Source organism: Pezoporus occidentalis, unplaced genomic scaffold, assembly GCF_034315485.1.
Source record: "Pezoporus occidentalis ecotype Australia unplaced genomic scaffold, CSIRO_AGI_Poc_V1 ctg58, whole genome shotgun sequence".
NCBI lineage: Eukaryota > Metazoa > Chordata > Aves > Psittaciformes > Psittacidae > Pezoporus > Pezoporus occidentalis.
The window spans coordinates 2,242,549-2,264,332 of record NW_026915921.1 but is presented as its reverse complement, the minus strand read 5'-3'; the positions used below and the strand labels follow the sequence as shown (position 1 = coordinate 2,264,332).

The window sequence follows — 21,784 nt, the reverse complement described above, 5'->3', positions numbered from 1 at the left end:
CAAGCTTCTGAAAGCTACAAAATGTTACACAACCTGCACAACTTTTACTATCACTCCATGGGGCTGAAAACTGTAAATGCAGAGCTGTGCAGCATCATGAGCTTGGTACTGAAAGATGTCAAAAATAGGAGAAATGTTGGTTTCTCTGCAGCAAATCCCCTGCATTTGGCTGTAGAGCGACAGAGGGGTCATTGTGTTTGGAGTAACAAGAGCAGCATGTTGGGTTTAGGCACACTAGGCAAAGAGGACAGAGCTATGAGATGGGTATGCCTATTAGTCTTATTTCTCTACTGACTACAATTTTTGGCCATTGTGGAACATGTAAAGAGCATCTCGCAAGCTGAGAAGCCCACACAAACCATGCTCAAATACTCAGCAGCTTTCCCTTCCTCACCTACCTCCTCTTCCCCACCAACTCTGCCTGCTCCCGAATCCCCTGAAATTCCCAGCAAACACTCATGTGGTAGTTGTTTCCTTTCGAAAAGCATTTTCAGCAGGAAATAACTCTTCTGCTGTATCAGTAGAAACCATTGACAGGGCAAAACATGCCCCCACAGCTTCCCCTCACACTCCCCCAATTTCTACCTGCTTGTTTTTGCAATTAGGCTCATCTTAGGCACTCCATGTTCAGCTGACCCTAGATCTAGATACTGCGCATTAGTGAGGCATGCCAAATTTGAGTGTAATTTCAAAAGTTAGGAGATCTCCAAGTGCCAACAATGGTTTGCACCAGGATATCTCAGAGCAGAGTAATACCCGCATCCAGTTCGTCTCGTGGTACATTGTGACAGAGCTCCCACCAACACAGAATCTGAATGCTTTTTGCTACAGAGTAAAAAATATTCACCACCCAGGAGCAAAAAAAGCCAGCACATGCCTCACCTAGAACATCCCCAATGCCGTAGTCTCATAGACAAAGTGCTCATGCAGCTTGACACCCTGGGGTGATGTACCACCTTCCACAAGAGCAGATCAGAAGATAAGAAGCAAGTTGCTGATCTATTGTCATTCTGACTAATATTATAAGGTCAATCAGAAGGGCATTTAACTTTTGACTGATAAGACAGCTGATTTTTAAATCTCTCTCAGTGTAAAAAGTGACTCTTAGTAACACAGATTTTCAGAGCAGATGGGGTTATTATATTCATCTAGTCAGATCCTCTATACAATACAGACAATAGAATTTTACCAAGTAATTCCTGCATCAAGCCCACAGTTTCTGGTTCAGCTGAAAAAATGCCTAATCGCACAAAGACTTGAAGTGATGATGAATCTGCCATGCATCTAGGTAAATTGCTCCAAAACCTAATTATCATAATTAGTTAAAAATTGCAATTTATTTCTCATCTGAATTTGTCTTGCTTTCAGATGCTGTTATAACTCTGGTAGAACTAAGAATCCCCTGCTCTTGAAAGCCTTTCCTAATAGCTATGATTTGTCCTTGCCCATAGCTGGGGGTGGGGATTGGAACTAAATGATCTTTAAGGTCCCTTCCAACCCAAACTATTCTACAATTCTACGATTTTTCCACTATGAAGGCAGTTTTTTGACAAATCAACTAAACTTAAAACAAGCTGAGTAAATAGAAAATAAAATTTTGAAACAAAAATACTCACCAATATCATGTTCAGTAGGGTTGAACACAGAATACTGAGGATGCAAGATGTATTTCTCTATTTCAAATGTTTGTGTTACATCGGTTGTTTTATTAAATATATGCTGACCCAGAACTACTGTAATAGTGGATTTTAGTGGACTGTAATAGAAAAGAGAACAAGCAGTTCTGTGATTAGCAAGACAAAGGAAAGGTATTTTCCAATGGCTGCATATCCCTTGAACTATTATAACCTCAGCCCCCCCATCACATCCATTATTTGCCCTCTCATAATGCCTTGGCTTGTTTCCCAGGCTTCCTACCTGTTGGGGCTAGGAAAAAGATGATTAATGTTACAGTGAGTCCCAGGCTCTGTGGGTCCAGATTAACCTAATTAAAGGCTGTTGCTCCTTGACAGAAGGAAAAGGCAATCAGAGGTTCTGCTGCCCAGCTGCTGTCTGGCTAACAAGCACTGTTGAGGGCTATAAACCCTTCTTGTTCTAGAAACCTAACTGAGACAACTTTGGCCAGATATTGCCAATGTGTACAAAAATTACTGGGGAAGGAATGGGGACCGAAAGATGAGGCAGGATGGATACCTCATTTCTCTGGGAAACCAAGACCTTAAAAACACCATAGGCATGTGCCAAGATTTTAAAAGCGCTCACAAATTGACAGCTCAGGAACATCTGGGCAGCTTCCACCTAACAGCTATCACCACTTCTGCTCTGAGATTAGATTGATCGGTGTTAAATCTCCTGTCTAGAAGAAGAATCATCTTGGTGGATGAAGGTTCCAACAGTACACTGATCTGAGGGGGAAAACCACACTTGGAGGTGAATGCAGTTTTTGCAATTCACACCATCTTTTAGCCATTGATTGTTTACCTTAAAAAGATCACAGTCCTTTCATATCCAGTGTCATAGGACAGAAAACTGGTAAGAACCAGTACAACAGTTGGAAAGAAAGGGACATTTGGGAATAATCAGGATGAAAACAGTGCTGTTCAGGAAAAGCAGTAAATTCTCTAGCTTTGAAAGCAACAGAATTAAAGTTTCACTCTTGTTTTAGAATTAATTTAATTTGCATGTACATAAGTCTGAAATGAATTTAGTTAGCAAGTGTCTTGAGCACTGGAGCACTCATACGTTTTGCTCTCCAGTGCAGGAGTAGAAAATACCTGCTGTCATGTGTCATACACAAATGCAGAGTGGTTAACATCACTGCAGCTGCCCTCGTATTCCTGTGCATCAGCAGTGTCCATCAGATACAAAAGTACCAAAGAACTGTGGACTTTCCTCCAGTGCTGAGCACGAAGCAATGGTCAACAATAACGTACTTAGAGGAAAGAGATTCTGTCTAAATTGTAGCACATTCAGCCCCCAGCTACCCTGCGACAGTCACTATAATTCTTTAAAAAAAGGAAAATGCAAAGTTTATTTTTTTACAACTGGAAAAGAAGAGGACAACAAAACTTTCTTCAATCTATATGAAAGGCCAGGATTTTCTCAGTATTCTTACAGTGACAAACCAACCCCCTCAGAAATCAGATTTTAGGGCCTATAAAAAGGAGTAGAAGTGCTTCCCGGAACAGTATTTAAAAGAGAAGAGATTTTAAAGGCACTGAATGGTTCTATTATGACTTAAAAATGGTTCATTCAGGAAAAAAAAAAAAAAAGAAAACAGGAGGGGTACAGAAAAGGAAACAAAACAAAACAAAAAAGAAGTTATCTGCACAGGTATCTATTGTCGCCTAGCGGAAACCAGTTGGAACTGTGGCTAACAGAGGTACTAAATGTAAGAAAGAGTGCAAATTACAATGCAGCAATTATGGAAAATCTGTATGTACCAAACCACCAGCTGGAAGTGGGTGGAAATGTCCTGAATAGCTGCCAAAGTTAGTAGCTATTTCACAACATTTGAAAAACAAATGCGTTGTGGCTCGAGATCCAAATGCTTCAGTACAGCATTCACAATGGTATTATTAGCTCTACAAGCTATCAGTGTATGCATTCTGGCACAAGATTTTCTGTTTCTCTTGGCTGCTTTACTATGCAAAGGAACAACGTGTATGAAATGATGCAATGTTTTTTCCCATCTATGTGATTATACAGAAATCAGGAAAACTATTCAGCAATTGTATAAAGTGCAATATTAGAATAAAGTAAGAGCATCCTGTGGTCAATACTCTCTCCAGTGTCTCACATGAGACAAAAAAAAAAAAAAAAAAAAAAAAGATGAAAAAGCCCCACGAAAAACCTCTCAAGGAAATCAGCCTCAAAGATTTAACAGTTCAGTTCTTCTCTTTGGATTTTTGTAAAGCTCAGCCCACTCTATTTGTGTCAACCAGCAGTAATTGATTGTCTCTAATAAATCAGTCCTTGGCCATCACAGCCACAGCAGTGAGCAGTCATCTCTGTTATATCTCAAAGCAGGTATAAACACCCCAAAACAGTAACTGAGAAGAGAATTAGATATATCCCCCTGCAGACTCCTGCACTTGCAAGCTCCCAATCTATGTCCTGCTCTGCATTACCTTGTTCCATCAGTCAGGTCATTTAGTTACTTTAAGACTCCTTAAGGAGCGAGATATGGGCTTATGAGATAATAGGACTCCAAGCTATTTGTTAGCTCATAAATGGCAACCAAATTGAAAAAGAAACTCTTTTTGAAACATTGGTCTTTTATAATCTCATCTTCTATCTTGTTTCTGTTTGGGTTTGTTGTGAGTCACAAGCAGACTCTGAGGAGGAGAGGACTTACTGTCATGCTAATGAGTGAGTTTACCTGTTAGCAAAGCAATGTGCTGCTGACACAACCCAGCAAGTCTGAATAAGGCTTCCACCGCAGAAACTCTCTCCAATATATATAGCTGCTGCCCAAGGATGAGATCCAGGCAGGGATGAAGATCCCCCAACAATCCTAGGTCTCACAAAACTTCTTTTTTTGTGTCTTCTCCCACATGGTCTTCTGGTAACTGCAAAACTATCTACATTGTCTGGAACTAGTGGCTTCCTTTCCCTGCTTGCTGAGATATAAAGGGATATGGCATCAGACTATAAATCCTTGTGATTTCTAAGGACTAGAAATTTTATAAGCATTTTAAAATGAGAGGTTTTTTAAATTAGCATTAAACATTCACGTACAACTGGATCTCATTCATGCGACTTGCAAGACTGAAAGCTATGTCTATTCCAAACACTGCCTATGCATGTACTAGAGTAAATCAAATGTTGTGAAGGTTCCCAGACACTGTTTCATTTACCAGTGGATATACAACCTTCACCACCTGAGGAGGCACAACAGAATGCATGGTACATCACATCTTCATTTGTCGATTCTGCACTGAGCTTTGCCATTGCAATAGCAAAGGCTAGGATGCTTGTGTTAGTATTGTCTACTGAATACATTAGAACCAAAGAAGGAAAATAAAAAGATGTACTTTATAAACTTCTATTTCAGATTACCACTATGTTCTGAAGGTCAGCTACAACGTTAACAACAGCTAAATAATAATTTAGGGAAGAGCAGAATCCTCAGGTTTTGGAATTAAACACTATATTTCATTACAGCTTCAGGCTCCAGTCCTTCAATTCACTTACAGAGGCCCATTCACTTCTCTGGGCCTGTAATTCCCTGAGTGATGACAATTTGTACCAAAGCATCAATCATTTCTGTGGTCTTGCAAGTTCTAGCAGAAAAGTTGGTGATATTGGGATGATTGTGACGGAAAGCAATAGTGTGACACCACTATTATTTCAGGACAAATATCACAGCTCAAAAAAATGCAAAAGAAACCAGTTGTTGCCATTTGACTTAATGCAAGCAATAAAATATTCAACACTCCTGGAAACAGTAGAACATTCAAAATTATACAGTGGAAGCTTGTTCTAGTATCAATTAACCTTTCTTCATGCATTCATAGCACGGGTTTTAAGAGAGTTTTACATACCACAAGATGGAATATCACAATACTCCCAAGACAAACTGTTGTCCTTCATGATGTAGCACCATGGCTTCTCATCATCATCTGGATTTCTAATTAAATCAGGGAGAAAGTGAATTACAAGCATTAAACACAGCATTGTTCCAAGCTTCCCACAGGCTTTCTGCTTTTTTCCTCTTGCACCATGCAGAGGACTGACAGGACTCTCAGGTTTTGAGCCACCTGATGAAGTGCTGAAGCACCTGCTAACCCCTAAATGCAGCCTTTCAATAGAGTTCATCATGCTTACAGGCAAGCCAGTCTACAGTTCTCTAGGACCTGAAGTACAGACACATGACTAAACACCTGTAAAATTTGCCTACAAGTATTTGGATGCATGAACATGTTCACATGGTTTAAATACAGCCCACACTGAAGTGTTTTAACAGATAGCAGCTCAGCTATTTTCAGGACTAAATCCCATGGGAGAGGTTCCTTTTTTAGGTGATTTTATTAAGCAAGGAAATTCCAACACAGGTAGATTCATAGAAAATCCATCACAAGAATAGCTAGCACAAATGAATTTGGGAAGCTCAGGTTCACATTCCCTTGAGAGTCTGAGGAAAAGAAAATACTGTGTTCCTCAAAAAGGAAAAGAAATAAAAGGAATATCTGTTTAGCTCTTTGTTACCTTGGTATTAAAGAGGTTTTGGGTTAATTTCAGTATAGTTTCTCCCTGGTACAGCCTAATTGTCTTCATCAGTGCCTTATAAGTAACCAGAAATTTGCCCAGTTTACTCCTCCAAGAATACAGGTAAACTTTGAAGATGCAGAAAGATGTTCCGTAGAGCAAGAAAAGTAGACAAGGCACTTCAGGGCTCCAGATAAACAGTAATTCTAATTTCAGCTGGATTTATCAGAAGCACTGTCTATTATTGTAAGGTTCTTCAATATATTTCTTTTAATATAACTGCTTTTCAGAAAAAGATTAAAGCCCTTTCAAATTCTCAGAACTGAAGCAGCAACACAGGTTGAGTCATCTTCCTCCAACAATGTTTCTAAATTAGACTGTTTGAAGAAGATATCTGCAGGATTATATAGTGCAGCAGAGATATCCCCAGAAATTATAACAAGCTGACAAAAAAACTGAAAAGCTTTTTTCTCAGCTCTGCAGAACATGAACACATCAGCTCCTACACCATTTTGTTCTCTGCATTTCAAATCTGCAAGTGAATATTGTGCTTAAATGATGCAAATCAAAGGGATCAAGTTTTATCAAAGCATAAAATATGTGCCTGGTAAATTGCCATACAGTGCTGGGACACGATGGATCTCATACCTCAGTGCTTGGATTGGGACCAAGCCTTGGAATAGAAGCTGACCTGGGCTAAGGGAGGGTGTAGGAGCTGCTTATTTTCATTTTGTGTTTGAAGGAGAGGAAGAGCTACTTTCAGCATGCATGCATGCTTTTTTTCATCAAACAAACTAGGAAGTGCAGTACTGTTTTTCCTGAAATACTGGTCTAACTTACACATTGGGGGGGGGGGTGTGGGGGGTGTGTGTGTAGAAATACAGAAATAAAAAAAAATCCATCCCACAACACCAAAATCTAGACATGAACCAGTAATTTAAGGAGAATCATCTAAAGTTTGCCGCTCCCAGCATTCGCGTATCACCACAACTCTATCTAAACTGGAGCATTTCCTTTATTTGTGGATATAAGTTGAAGACCTCAGAGACAGGGGGAACATAAAGTCACTGAGGATAAAGCACGAACCTACCTACCACAAGCTATTTTAATTACAGCTAAGCAGAAAACTTCATCAGAAATGCAGTTTATTGATACATGGTTTCATCAAAATTGAAACACTGTTAAATCTTATTTGGCAGTAGATTTGCTTTGGAAGAAAACCAGGAGAGAATTTTGACATCCCATTTCAACATTACTGAAATACAGTGCTTTGATTTTTTCCTTTTCAAATAACTTTTAACTTTTGAAAATATTTTCCTTTATGTTACTTGTTTCATAATATCAGAATTAGAAACAAAAGGTTAACCGTTTCAATTTGGCTACTGCATTTCTTTTCCCTTTTGCATAGTCATTTATGAACAATTTCAAAGGTTTTGCACTATGGTCTTGCTTGAGAAAAATAAAATAAAAATCCCGGGAAAAAAAAAAAAGACCTGGAATTTCCAATGTTATTTTGTATCTGAGCTTCCCTTGAAAGACCCTTGATTTAGCCTATCTACTAGATCTTGTATTCTGTACAATTGCATCCCCTGCGTCAGGCTGTTAAGTCAGACTAGCTTTTCCAAGGCAGGGATAACACCTGCTTTGAGATTCCTGCCCTTCTCATTTTCACAATGCATCCATCTCTTGATTTACAAGCGCAGGGCAAAGGAGAACTTTTCTCACCTGCAATAAGAGAATGGCCCCAAGCCAAGCTGTACTGCTTTCTCAACACTGTCAACGTGAAGCTCTTGGTACAGCAAGTCTGAATTCCAAGGCAAGCAGCTGTGTCCAGAAATGGTTGTCTTTGCCGTACCTCTGTACTCCGTGCCATTGCCAACATAGCACCGATGGTTGGGTACTGGCAAAATACAAGACACTGGTCAGGAATCAATGCAAATTACATGTTAAATACTGATTTCACAGCTGAAGTCCCATATGAGAGCCAGTGGGCCCCATTCTTTGCAGTGCCTTTCACCTTTCACAGGAACTGAATGCAACAAAGGAACATCTTCTTTTAATTGAAAAAGAATCCTGTTTAAAATTAGTAGTGAGCTAGCCTTGTTTAACACATGCACAAATAGCTATTCAACAGGCAGAAAATTAAACCTAAAATTTGTACTGCGTATGGGAGATTTTAGTCAGCAATCTGCAACACAGTCAGCAATATGGCTGGGATTCCTCCTGTCTAATTTTAGACACAACTGAGCTCATCACTGGAGACTCCTTCTTTAGTCAATTAAGAGAAACAGGCATTTCTAGAACCAAGCTGATCCAGCCTGCTTTAAGTGACTTTTTTAAGATGAGATGAATGGTGCCATGCAGTCTTGACTACATTGACTGAAATCTCTATTGACAGTAAAGGGAGCTTAATCCAACCAGCTCAGAGACATCTGTGTTGCAAAGTAATGAAAACCATCCTGCCCTTCCAGCAAGTGCTTAAAAGGTCTGATTTTGAAAAACACTTCTTTTTATGGCCTCATACATACCCATATATATATATATATATATATATACTGTGCCCATGTATGTTATATACATGTAACTAGATATTGCACATACATCAATTTTGTAAAAAGAAACTTGAATAGTAGATTGAATTTTCTTATTTAAAACACATTTCCTTTTCACCTGCACATGGGTTATTTCTTCAAACAGGTCTGACACATACATATTCTATGACTTGTATACCCAGCTGCCAAGATCTATAAACGGCACATACCAGCATTATGGCTGAAAAACATATGTGGATGCATTTGTATACCAATAGCTCCACTAAGCAGAAAGTCTACACCTCAAAACACAGCTCAAAGTATCCCAAAGGAAACACAAAACCATCTAATGTACAAAGAGGATTAATTGTGACTTGAGCCTCAGAGGGCTTCTTATCCCAGCCATGTCAGTGTGAGTTATCCTTGACATCTGCAAGACTGGTGAAACCTTCTTCTATACTTATAAATGTGCTTAAATATATAACATCATGATATTGCCTGACTGTTGAAAAACACACTGTGAAGATGATCTATCACACTACAGAATGTGGACAGCTCTTGCCAAAGATCTGTTTACTTTGACAGAACAAGGAGACACATGAACTAGGGCATAGAACTAGCATTAAAATAGTGAATCACAGCACTGAACTGCTGATGTCAATTATTTTTTGAAGTTACTAGTGTGCCAACAGACCTCAAAATCACAAGAAAGCATAGGAAGAGGTCCTATCTGAGACCTAGAGGACAAGAAGTTTGGTGCAAATCCTTCCGTCTGAGTTAGCATAGAAATACGTGGCAAAATTTGCTTTCTTGCTTGGCCTCCAGACACTTGTGAGATGATGAGACAGCATTTTCTCCCACTTGCACCTTGAATCAAATTCTTTTTATTTCACTAACTACGAATATAACATTACATCAAACTCATATTTTAGCAACCATAATCTAGGAGCTCCCAGAAAATAATGTGTCTATCATTTGTATCCCTAGCAATAGTAACCATTTCTTGGCAGCCCTACCATTTATTTTCTGGGCAAGTTGCAAGTTATGCTGCTTTGTTTGCCTGAAAGAGTGTCACAAAAATACCATTATCATGCTGTATGCTAAATTCTTTCAATTATCCGTGGAAGTGCCAGGTGCTATTTTTATTTGTACTGTACTTATTACATTCAGAAATGATTTAGAGTTGACTACTTTTATGAGGATGAAACAAGAAATTCTGGTTTTGGTGCAGAACCAGGGCCATATTCCACAATACCCACGGTTTGAACATCTTGCAAATGGTGTTTACAAGTGCTCATCCTTGTTAGGTTTAAAATCCAGTACATTTCTGCTTTATCAGGTCTGCCAGTCATTGCTAAAGCTGCCAGAAGATTTTAGCTGGAAGAATTTGGCCACTTTCTAAATCATCCTCATGTTCTCCTTCTGTAACTAAGAAGTTTAGATTACATGTTGCACTTGTTGAGAGGAACAGTAATATCTCTCAGTTCTTTTTTCTTTTCAGTTTTATAAAGAATATTTTGGGCACAGGAGTAAAGTGACTTAAACTCATATCTTGTGGAGAAGCATCTAAGTTAATACAGTTGTTTCATTAGAAGCTTTCCATTGATCTATTCTCTACTCCAGCAAGCTGTATTTGACTGGCTTGCAGTATCAACACAGTACCCACATCACCACTCATTAAAAGGCATTGTATGCATCTAAGACCATTGAGAAGTATGTGCAAAGCTGAGTAGATCACCTATAGTTCAGGAGAAACAGTTTTCCAAAAGAATCTCTGCAACTACTTCAGCCGTACAGATCTTTTGCTTCTAATACTCTTTTTTTATTGCTGCAGCACTGAAAAAAATCTCTTTTTCCCTCTTTGTCAGAAATTATGTGTAGGTGGTCTGCTTTCAGCAGTTCTTGAGGGATTGCTCTGACTGGGAATTGTTCTTTCCCAATCCTTTATAGCTTGTGCAACTTCTCCTAACTCTGAAACATATTTATTTTCCTATGTGGAAGAAAGGAATGGACAGCATGACATATGTATTTTTCCTGTTCATTCGCTTCCCTCTGGTACTGCCAACCACTATGTTGAGTAGAAATAAGCTAAACTTTCAGATGAGGAAAGTTTTGATGCAAACACAGATTCAAGTTAATGTGCAGACCTATGTCACTATCACTGCTGTTCATTTCTTCTCAAGCAAAAAAAAAAAGTAAAATTAGAAATAATTTTTAAATCCAAAAGTTTTAAATAGTTCACCTAAAACATTCAAGTTGTGTTGGGATGGCATATTTTATCTGCATGTCACACCAATTCTTTGCCTTTTCATTTTTCAGTAAAAAGCAGTTTCAGGTCTTAAAATTAAAAGCAACCTGAAATAGCAGTTATCCAACCAGTTCTAATTACTAACTTCCTGAGAACACAAGACTTTTTGTCAGCAGATCTTGCTTCAAAGTTCTGTAGTTATGTACTTGAACATTTTTAGGAGTTTCTTTTGGAAGCCTTTCTGTAGAAAACAATGTCTCTTTTAGATTTTCTTTTCTCCAAAACATCTCATCAGCAATTTTGCTAATATTTTTGAGCTTTGACTGTATTTTCTTTCCAGACAAGGTGTTTCATTCTGTTAATAAAAATACATTTTTCCCCTTATGGTTCTAATGCTGGGATGGAATAGTTTTAAGTAAGTCTTTCGTTCAGTAATGCCTTGTTTTATCCCTGAACATCCTGTTATGTTGCTATTAAATACAATGTTAATTTGGTTTTTTGTATTGCTCTGTATCAGCTGATGTAAGCTTCTGCTTAGAATTGGCTTTACAAAAGATCTTCTCCAGTGTCTCCATTGTCAATTATCCAATGGAAGAATTCTTTAGAAAATCATAAACTAAAACAAAACCTTGGTGGAAGTAGGAGAATGTCCTTCATCCAGAGCATTTCCTGGAGCACATGTCCAGTCTTCTTGTAGTGCCACAGGAAGCTCCAGAGGCAAAGGCTTGAGTGCTTGCCCTACATCCCCTGCTCTGATCAGAGAAAGCACTTGCTAGAGAGCAGCTGGTTTGCAAGACCGCATCTGTATGTCTCTGAGGCCTTCCTTATACATCTATCAATGTATATTTCCACCTAATCCTGTTTCATCTTTTAACAGTGAAAATGAATAGCAATAAGCAATGAAATTGTATGCCTTTGCACTGTTTACTGCTTACATTGCCTCAGCATTGCAGGATGTCTTGTTCTCCAGGGCATCGTTTGCAATGGTATAAGTTTCCTTCCTACATTAGCTGACCCATTGGATGCCTGTCTTTCGGATCATTGAATCCATCATTTTTTTGGTTCACCTAGAAGTTCCCTAATCTCCTTTCCTGAGTAGACATGAAATCCCCTCCCAGATAAAAGGAGTAAAAGTCTTTGATTTCAGCGAGCTGCACTTTCCTCTGCTGCAAGGGCAGCTAACCACTAGCCTGAGCTGGCAATAAATGCATGACAGAGGTACTCTCCAATATTTGTAGAGATTGCTATTACAGGCATCACACTCCATCAGATAAAACACTGAAAAAAACTAGGTGTTCCAAAAGCAGTAAGGTAAATATTCCTATGCACAATGAACCAAACCACACAGAGAGCTTTACAGGACATCCACATTAACCTAGCACTGCACCCCAAGGAAGATTTAGTTTATCTTTCATTGTCTCTCTTCGCCACTGAAAATCTCTGTAAAGATCTAGGAAGGTGGCCAGGTGTGCAATGACTGCACTGAAGAAAGCAGTTGCCATCTCCTTCACTCTTTGATGATAGAAATATGGAGTCTAAATGAGGAGAGCCAGGAGATTGCATGGCAGCAGCCCCAGGACTGGACTGTTACTGGCTTGAAACAAATTACTTCAAATTTTCATGCGCTAATACATGTCTGTGAAAGCAAGAATAACAGCAAGCACTGTAGCTTTCAGGGTGTGAATATTAATGAACATAAACCTCAACTGAAGAATAAAGCAAGCTATATATCTATTTACCTGTGTTTCTATATAATTCAGTAATACATCTGTGATGTTTATCTAGATTTCAATATTCCTGTTTGGACTTACGATTTACTACAACAGGAGATAATGCATGTCACTAATTTAGAACAAATAATTGATTGGAATAGCTGTGGTGTCTCCTGTTATTTTTGGATAACAACAAAACCTCTGGACTGACAGCACCTAACACTGAAACAAATCCCTGCTGACACTGTAGCCTGATTGTGAAACACATAATATGTCAGAGCCAGCAAATAGGCAGAAATGTGGAAAAATTGGTATCCATTTGTAATGAATTAAATTTAATAGAAATTAACCATACAAAATAAGATTGGATTTCGGACTGTGAAAATAAAGTCATTTATATAACACAAAAGATCTCCCTAAGTTGCATCCTAACATAAGGATAGCACACTCCACTGAAACTAGAAGATTTTTAATGTATTTCTTCTTCAAAGTAACTTTCTACATTTGTACTTGCAAGTACTTAAATCATCTGAGGTAAAAATTAAGAGATTTATGTTTCTTACAAAAGTTAAGCTACAAATCTACCTTCTGGGTAAGTTAAATTCCTCCATATGGAGTTTTAAACCTGGAACTCTATGAAATCTGCCAGTATTTTCTTATCTCTTAGAAAAGAAATATCTTTGATAAGAGGAACAGCTGGCTCTTTTTCCATTTCATTCTTCTATTGATTATCTTCAATACTCACACTATAGTTATAATTGCCAAGTCATATATGCAATCAAATAGGCAGGTATATAGAGCTGAAAGGAGTAATGTATTTAGGAAATAGGTTGCCAGTCGATAGGGGAAACAAATTCCAGCAGCAACAAGCAAATCCCAGTGCTATATTATTTTGACAGAAATACAACCTGTTTCATTGACTACCTTACAGGAATTCCAAGAGTATCAGGGTAATTCATAGTGAAAGCTTTTATTCTTTTGAATAAACCTGTAGGTCCTTATGTTTTAAGAGTATGACCCACAATTAGTCTCCAGGCAGGAAAAGGAACAAGCTGTATAGCAATTAATTTTTGTGTAGGATGAGCAGTTGCTCTATAGAAAGTAATGAGAAGGGTCTCTGAAGCACATGAAGCACCCAGCATGGGCTGGTGGTAGAAAGGCAATGGGAGAGACAAACAATGTAATGGAGACTTTTGCATTAATCCAAGGGGTGAGCTGAAAGCCTGTGAGCTGCTTAACCATTTCCACCACATTGTGCTTTCAACCACCTTCCTAACTGACAATTATACAGCAGAATAGGGTTGTGTGGATTAAGAGATGTCAGTGCCCTCACATTTCAAGAGATGTGCCCTCTATAAAACAGAATTAACTGACACCACTGTCATGCCTCAAAGAAAAAAAGACCTTTATGGTTTTGAATTAACCAGCATCCAATGACTAACACTGCTGCCAAGTCAGGCATTCGATTATAACAGTAAGCACTAAGCAGCTTCTTCATATTAGTAGTTGCTAATATTAACCGTGTTAGTTTGTAGTAGGATTAAAACAAAGACTTGTTATCTAAAAAACACACCACTATAGAAACATAGAAGGCAACACAGAAAGCTTAGTGTCCACCAACGGCTGGAAAAAACATTTATTTGTAAAAATAAGAAGTCCTTTGCTGGTCTTGAACCTGCTACCTCTGTCCAAAGAAATTTTTGACAGTTCCTTGGAATTTGCCTTGTCACTCAATCCTTACAGAGTTAATCCTTGCTGTATGCCATACTGCTAACCGTACAGCTCAGTGGCTTTCTCTTCTCTAGTCCACATTTGCCAAGATGTCAAATGTAAATGACTAATCCGTATCCTCCACGCAAATGGTGCTTCCTACCTTTGTGTTTTTCTTTGCATCAGCCAAAGTCTTTATTATGATTCCTAACTCTATAAAGAAACCTGGGAGATCAGAGTAGCCTCTCCATTACTGCACACCTCCATAAATGACACCTTATAATTATCTTCTTGCAAAGCCATGTTGACTGCTAGTTTCCTGTTCACCATCAGCTATATTGGCACTTGGGGCAAGGAATCAGAGGTGGGTTCTTAGTTGATAATGCTATGCTCCCTCACTCCTTCATCTTCCAATCCCTCCTACCATTTATCACTGTATGTAATAGTTTACTAGACCTAGTTTTTCTCCATGTAACTTCAGCACTATTTGAATTATTATGAAATAATTCAAAATCTGATGAAAATCCAACCCACCACTACTATTTCTGCAACAGTGCCCAAGGCTTTCTCTAAATTATCTTTGCCTTATTAACCCTTGCCCTACCCTCATGCAACCTCCCAGAGGACCCATGAAACTTTACCCCAGCAAAAAACATAATCACCTCTCCAACCCACATCAAATTGTAATGATGCTTTTTTGTCTGCTGGCTCTGACCTTGTTATTACACCTCACGCTATTTCTTCCTTGTTTTTTCCTCTGGGATCCTAGAAAATAAAGAATCAAACACTAACCCAAAAGCATTCTAGTAGATTATAGATAACTTGTTAAACAAATCAAATAGCAAAGACTCATTATCTTTTTTCTCCTTCAGAAGAAAAAGGCTTAAAACTTTCCCTCCAGCCTCCAGAGCTGAATTTCCTTTACTGAAGTACCTACATTAGTAGAAAACTGCAAACACCCTATTTCAGTAAAACAGCCACTAAAAGAGTGGGTTTGCTGTCTTTTTCTCTTCTTTTATTACCTCAAACTCCCCCAGTTTAACCCCCAAAGATTTGGCCTAGAGGGTTTTTTTCCCTGTATGTAGTTATATATTCAGCTATTCTGTCATCTTCCTTTTCTAAAAATCTTCAACCTGTTTCTGACATACAACAACACATCTCCTTATGTAACCATAAGCCTTCCACAATTAGCATTCCAACTCATACTTTCTTTAAAGCTATGGTATCCTTCTAATTCAAACACTAGAAAACATAAAGAGCTTTCAAAAATAACTTCAACAACTTCATGCTTCATCATGACCAAAACACTAGCAAAAACATCGTTACCTAAACTTTAATCCAAAGAAAAGTAGAAACATATTATCCTCTGTGTAGTCCTCCCAATGCTCCCAAATCTATCCTCTACTGGAACCCACAATCACAGTGACACAAATCCAGACAGGTTTTCCATGCACCGCTTTCTTTTCATTCTCATTTTAATCATGAAAAGCACCAAAATTTGCCATAACTCATCTATTCCACTGATTTATTGTGTTACATGGCTACCTACATATTTCATATAATAAAGATAATAAATATCACATGTAATATAATAAATATTACATGGCTATCATCTTATTTTCACAAATAGTACTACAAGAACACACCCTGAACTGTTGCTGAGTCCTAATACAACAAATGGGCCAGAAATAAACCCTAGCTAGCCATAAAGTGCAATGTACCACTCAATGATTAAGGTAATTCTAGACCCCGAATATCCAGTTGAAAGCTAAAAACCATTGCAATAAGTAGCATTAAACCCCACCTCAGTTATCCACGTGTGACTACCAACTACTCCTCTGATCAACAGTAACACAACCAAGCCACCTACAGAGACTAAGCGTTTCAGGAAAAACTTTGCAACTAATTAAACAGAATGAAGATTCCCCACTAATATACCCTTCAGTAAATCAGGAATAAACCTAAAAACATAAATGAGACTTCCAAATTTACTGCCACCACACACACAAAACCTGTAACAAAGCAATGTTAAGGAGAAGGAAGTGCTTTTACCCAGGAAATGGGGCAAAATATTTGTTTCCACCTACATATCTGCTAAGGCCAGTAGTGTGGATGCAATGGTGGGGTTTCAATCACAGAAACCTAAAAGCACCAATCCCTTAATAAAAAATCTACAGCTCCTTCCTTCACCCTCCAATTCCCTTTAACATCTCCATAAATTCATATTATAGTGAATTATCTGTCCGCTGGCCAAATAGCTCCTCCTCTTCATTTAGGTATGTGTGCTCTACATTCACCCAGCATCTCTATCATGACTCCTCTCTGTTCAATGAAACATAAAATGTTGAAGTGATTTTACAGTTACATGTTCGTAACTGTTTTTCACAAGTTATCACCTCCAATGAAGCTAAATACTTCTGAAGTAAAACATCTCCCAGAAAATTCCCTCTCCACTCCATTTGCCTATACCAGCCTATGCTGGAGATAAAATATCACCCTCACATCCTTCTGAGGTATCACTTCTTCCCTGCATTTATCACTGATGGAGTGACTGGGTCTGGGTCGTTTTTGTAACATCTCTGTACAATGAGACCACTATTGCTGCTCATGGTTGGATAATTAATTATGAATCTTCACCTAAAACCTGGATCCAGATCTCAATCAGGAAGATCTCTGCCTCCGAAGTGAATGCAACTACTCTCTTAATACAAAATCCTTATTCCTGAAAATAAGTGCATGTTTAAGGGCAATTTTTATGAATTAAACTTAATTTGAAATGGATTTTTGAACAATTTTAAACAGCACTGTTTGGGAACAAATTTGTTGGTGGTGTACCTGATTTCCTTTGAAACTGTATGAAATCTTATGCATATAAACTCTGTTAGAACTTCTTTTAAAATGGCAGTTCTTTCTTTAGTACTGAAGGTTGCTGCTTTAAGGGCTAGAAAATAATGTGTTACCACAAAGAATAGAAATCTATATTAGAAACTGTCTTTTGTATATCAATCTCCTTTTTTTATAGATATCTCCTATGTTACTTTTATCACCTCCCATATTTTTTTAAGTCAGCTCATCATTTGCCAGTAGCTACATGGCCATTATGATAATGGCTTGGAGATATATATGCATATATATATACATAATGATTATTTGCAAGAGAATTTTAAGATCAGTGAAAAGATGATTTTTGAGTACTGACAGGGACCCTGTAGCCCAAAAAAAAGGAACAATGGACAGATAAATAGGTAGCTGCAAAATCACAAAAGTTATGATTATTCTCTGTTACTCACTGTTCAGAGGGGGGAAATGAAATTACCAGGCAGTAGGTTTTAAGCTAACAATAGAAAATACTGTTTCTCATCACATCTATTTAAATTCTGGAACTTCTTGACACAGCATGCTGTGAAAGGGAAAAGTATGAAGGAGTTCTAAAGAGTTTAGACAAATTCATGGAAAACAGGTGAAAGTCTATCAAATATGATGGTCCAGCCACCTGCTAAGAAAATCCTCAACCCAGAAAATGAATTCCTAGATATTTCCTGCTACTTACATTACCTTACTGTAGACTCTACAAAGTAGCAGTCATCCTCTGCTTTGCCAGTGCCAGTCACAATAATGCTTAGAACCTGACCCAGGATGGCACTTCATTTATTAATATTGGGGGTGGGGTGAGGGGGTGACATCAAGACAAATTAGCTGGTTTTCCATTAGAAACACATAAATACTGGTTATTCTTTGTAAAAGTCAAGGGCAGGGGACATCGGGGAGACCTCAAACATCACAGCCCAATAATATTACAGGGTGCTTACTGTTCATTGATCTTTTTTCTTTATTTAACCAAAAAGAAGACATTTTTTTGCATCCCAATTTGGATTGCCTCTATAAATGAATAATTTAGAATAAAGTACATTTTGGAGACACTGTAACTTGCTCTCTATCAAGCACTATAAGCATAAACTATTCAGACTTAAGGGTAACCTCACAATTCAGTCCTGTTAGACAAGGGAAAATATACAAGGCTTTAAAAAAGGAAAAGAAAGAAAAAAAGCCAGCTGTGCTCACAGCATCAAATTGAAGGTTTGAAGAAAAAATTAATCCAACATATATTTAAAAATCAGTTCTGTGTGCTCTCAGAGCACAAGCTCCGGGTGCTTGCACCAGAACGCCATGGCCCTAGTGTGAAGATGCCATCATGTCTACAGACTCCGGCACCAATTCAGTTGTTAATTTAGAATTACTAAATCCTGGCAAAGAGGCTTTTTTTCATTTTTAAACTCATTTGCAAGGCCCTGACACATACACACAATCCTCCAGTTCCCGTTTTGTGTGGGGGTGTTAGGCAGCTGAGTGCAGATGGATTGTAAGCATCTAGAGCCATTTGTTTAGCAAACCAAATGTGTGCTTGATTATTTTCAAGTAATCAAAGAGCACCTGCTTATTTCTTGTTCTCAGCTAGTCAGACAGAAACCAGTATTACAGCTATAACACTGTCATCCAGATATTTATAATCCAGGCCACGCTGGGTGAACGTTTGTGCACATTTTGGGCATGGGAAGCTGATAACGAAATAGGAATGGGAAAAGCAGTTTCATGTGAAGATGAGCAGCGCACAGTTCTCCCCAGGACACCAGGTCTCACACGTGCCATGCACACACAGAACTGGGAGGAGTGGCTGACACACCAGAGGGCTGTGTTGCCATTCAGTGAGACCTGGACAGGCTGGAGAGTTGGGCGGGGAGAAACTTGATGAAATTCAACAAGGGCAAGTGTAGAGTCCTGCATCTGGGGAAGAACAACCCCATGTACCAGTACAGGTTGGGGGCTGACCTGCTGGACAGTAGTGAAGGGGAAAGGGACCTGGGGGTCCTGGTGGATAGGAGAATGACCATGAACCAGCAATGTGCCCTTGTGGCTAAGAAGGCCAATGGCATCCTGGGGTGTATTAGAAGGGGGGTGGTCAGTAGGTCAAGAGAGGTCCTCCTCCCTCTCTACTCTGCCCTGGTGAGGCTGCATCTGGAATATTGTGTCCAGTTCTGGGCCCCACAGTTCAAGGAGGACAGGGAATTGCTTGAAAGAGTGTTTTTCAGTGATGTCCAGTGATAGGACAAGGGGCAATGGGTGTGAACTGGAGCATAGGAGGTTCCATGTGAACATCAGGAAAAATTTCTTTACTGTGAGAGTGACAGAGCACTGGAGCAGGTTGCCCAGGGGGGTTGTGGAGTCTCCTACGTTGGAGATACTCAATGCCTGCCTGGACAAGTTCCTGTGTGATGTACTCTGGGTTACCCTGCTCTTGCAGCGGGGTTGGACTAGATGATCTTTTGAGGTCCCTTCCAACCCTTGGGATTCTGTGATTCTGTGATCCATGCAGCAGCATTCACAAAGCCTGGAACAAGTGTCCCTAGGACAACTAGAGCACAAAAATCCAGATATCACTACAACATTGCTCCTTATGAAGGACTTAAAAGAATCACAAGCCCATTTTGCACAATTCATCTGGTACCTTGTGAGTGAAGGTTCAAGACCAGTTCATATGTCATTTAATTTGCCAGTTCTGCTATTTGTTATTCCAGGTGTACTGCTGGTCTCCCAGATCACTTCTTTCCCCAGCTTAAATAGCTGGCTGCAGCATGTCAACTATCAGAATAAGAAAACAAAAATACCAGATGCCAAATCCACTGTTCATTACCATGATTTTTCACCCCACCATCCTCTTAGAACAACTAGGTGGCCACGTAGCTACTGGGAACCTTGTCTTCGATTTTGATGAGCCCTGGGATTCTTATGCTCAGAAAGACATTGCCAGTAAGTTGATTGGATCAAAGACTGATGTGACTAAAAGTCTATTGTAATTTATGCCTAAAACCTGCTGTATTTGAAAAGTAGCCGCTGACATAACTTGAGGATTTAGCACATAATTAAGCTTTACAAGCAGATTTAACCTCTGCAGTGAGAAATGTTAAGTCTTCTGGAGGAAAACTATATCAAAAACTATGTTGCACCTAATAAGAAACAACACAGAACTAACATGTGGGCATCAAAAAACATATTTCTCTGCCTTGATCCACCAGTTCCACTAAAGATCTTTGGGTAAACTACACTGGGCTAAAGGTGCTGTAAAATTAAAGCAATAGATAAACAAAGGGTGTGAACTTTTAGTCTACTTTGCACAATAATCTGGTGCTACCAAATATAGTCAAGTGCCAGGTTTTGTCAGAGTATAAATCCCTGCTTCATGAAGGGTTGCATAGAGTGGGGAAGTGTTTGCAGTAGAGTACGGCTCTGAGACTGATGCTGCAAAAGGGAGCTATGAGCTTATTTTATGGGCATGAGTAATTGGATTAAGAATTCTGTGTTTAATTTTCCGTGAAGTCAAGGACATGAACAAATATTTTTAGAATGGGGGTGTTGGTGGTGAAGAGCGTGTTATGTTTTATGCTGGAGGACTGCATTAATCGCTTGCTCTGTGTGACTCTTCAGTTACTACAAGAAATGTCTGCAAAGGCAGAATACAACACACAGGCCAAACCCACTCAGATGAAAACTCCAGATTCTCTGCCCAACAGTGGGTTGTTACACTTACCAATATTGCAATACTTTCCTGCAAAATTTCCTTTGCAATCACATACTGTTTTCCCACTGAGAGTAACCATTTTACATTCTCCACCATTCAGGCAAGGATCATGAATGCAACCTACAAGCAGAAATGAAAGGTCAAACCGCAGTACAAGCTATTCAGGAAAATCAGTCCATTTTAACTCACTTTCATGCACCTTCTCTGTGCGTGTGCATTTTGGGGAAGTTTTCCCTTTTTTACTCATCTCAGACGTACACCTGATGTAAAATAAAGGAAACTCTGCTGATTTCTTCCCACTGAGGTCTGTCTCATTGTTTTCACTCTTATTGGATAATGTCAGCCTAGCTATTGAAGAATGTTATCAATGAACAATAGGTAAAATGGGGGTGGTGATTATTATTACTAGTGGTGATGGTGATGGCATTAGCACTTCTTTCTGTACAGAGGGTTCTGCCAATTCCAACTTTGCCATTGAGCTGCATTAAAATGTATAGTAACGTATCTAGTAAGAAGCTCAGTTAAATATTTTGAATCTGTGACTGGGGCATATTAAGTCCTATCAGATTTCCCAAGTCTTGCATGGACTCCCTAGAAAAGCCAGCTACTCTCCTAAAGAAAGCTTAGTAAAGACTTGTAGAAAGCCACCAACTCTCCGTCCTTTAATTTCCAGTTCTGTAAGGTGGAAATAAATGCATCTACCTATTTCAAATGACTTTTATGAAGTTTACTTGGTACTGTAAGTTACTTGGGAGGTTAACAGTCAGCCAGACTGAACAGCACAATAGCCATACCAGAG

The 21,784-nt window shown here is 38.9% G+C and overlaps 1 protein-coding gene across 1 annotated transcript in view; it reads right to left on the bottom strand.

Moving 5' to 3' along the window:
• The window catches only part of HGFAC (HGF activator), a 45,576-nt gene that overhangs the window by 5,709 nt on the left and 18,083 nt on the right, over positions 1 to 21,784 (bottom strand). Inside the window, exons 7-11 of the mRNA XM_062638739.1 lie at positions 20,995 to 21,105; positions 7,936 to 8,110; positions 5,547 to 5,632; positions 4,382 to 4,622; positions 1,617 to 1,756 (exon numbers count right to left, since the gene is read on the bottom strand). Of these exons, the coding sequence (XP_062494723.1) occupies positions 1,617 to 1,756; positions 4,382 to 4,622; positions 5,547 to 5,632; positions 7,936 to 8,110; positions 20,995 to 21,105 (753 nt within the window). The remainder of the gene's footprint in view (positions 1 to 1,616; positions 1,757 to 4,381; positions 4,623 to 5,546; positions 5,633 to 7,935; positions 8,111 to 20,994; positions 21,106 to 21,784) is intronic.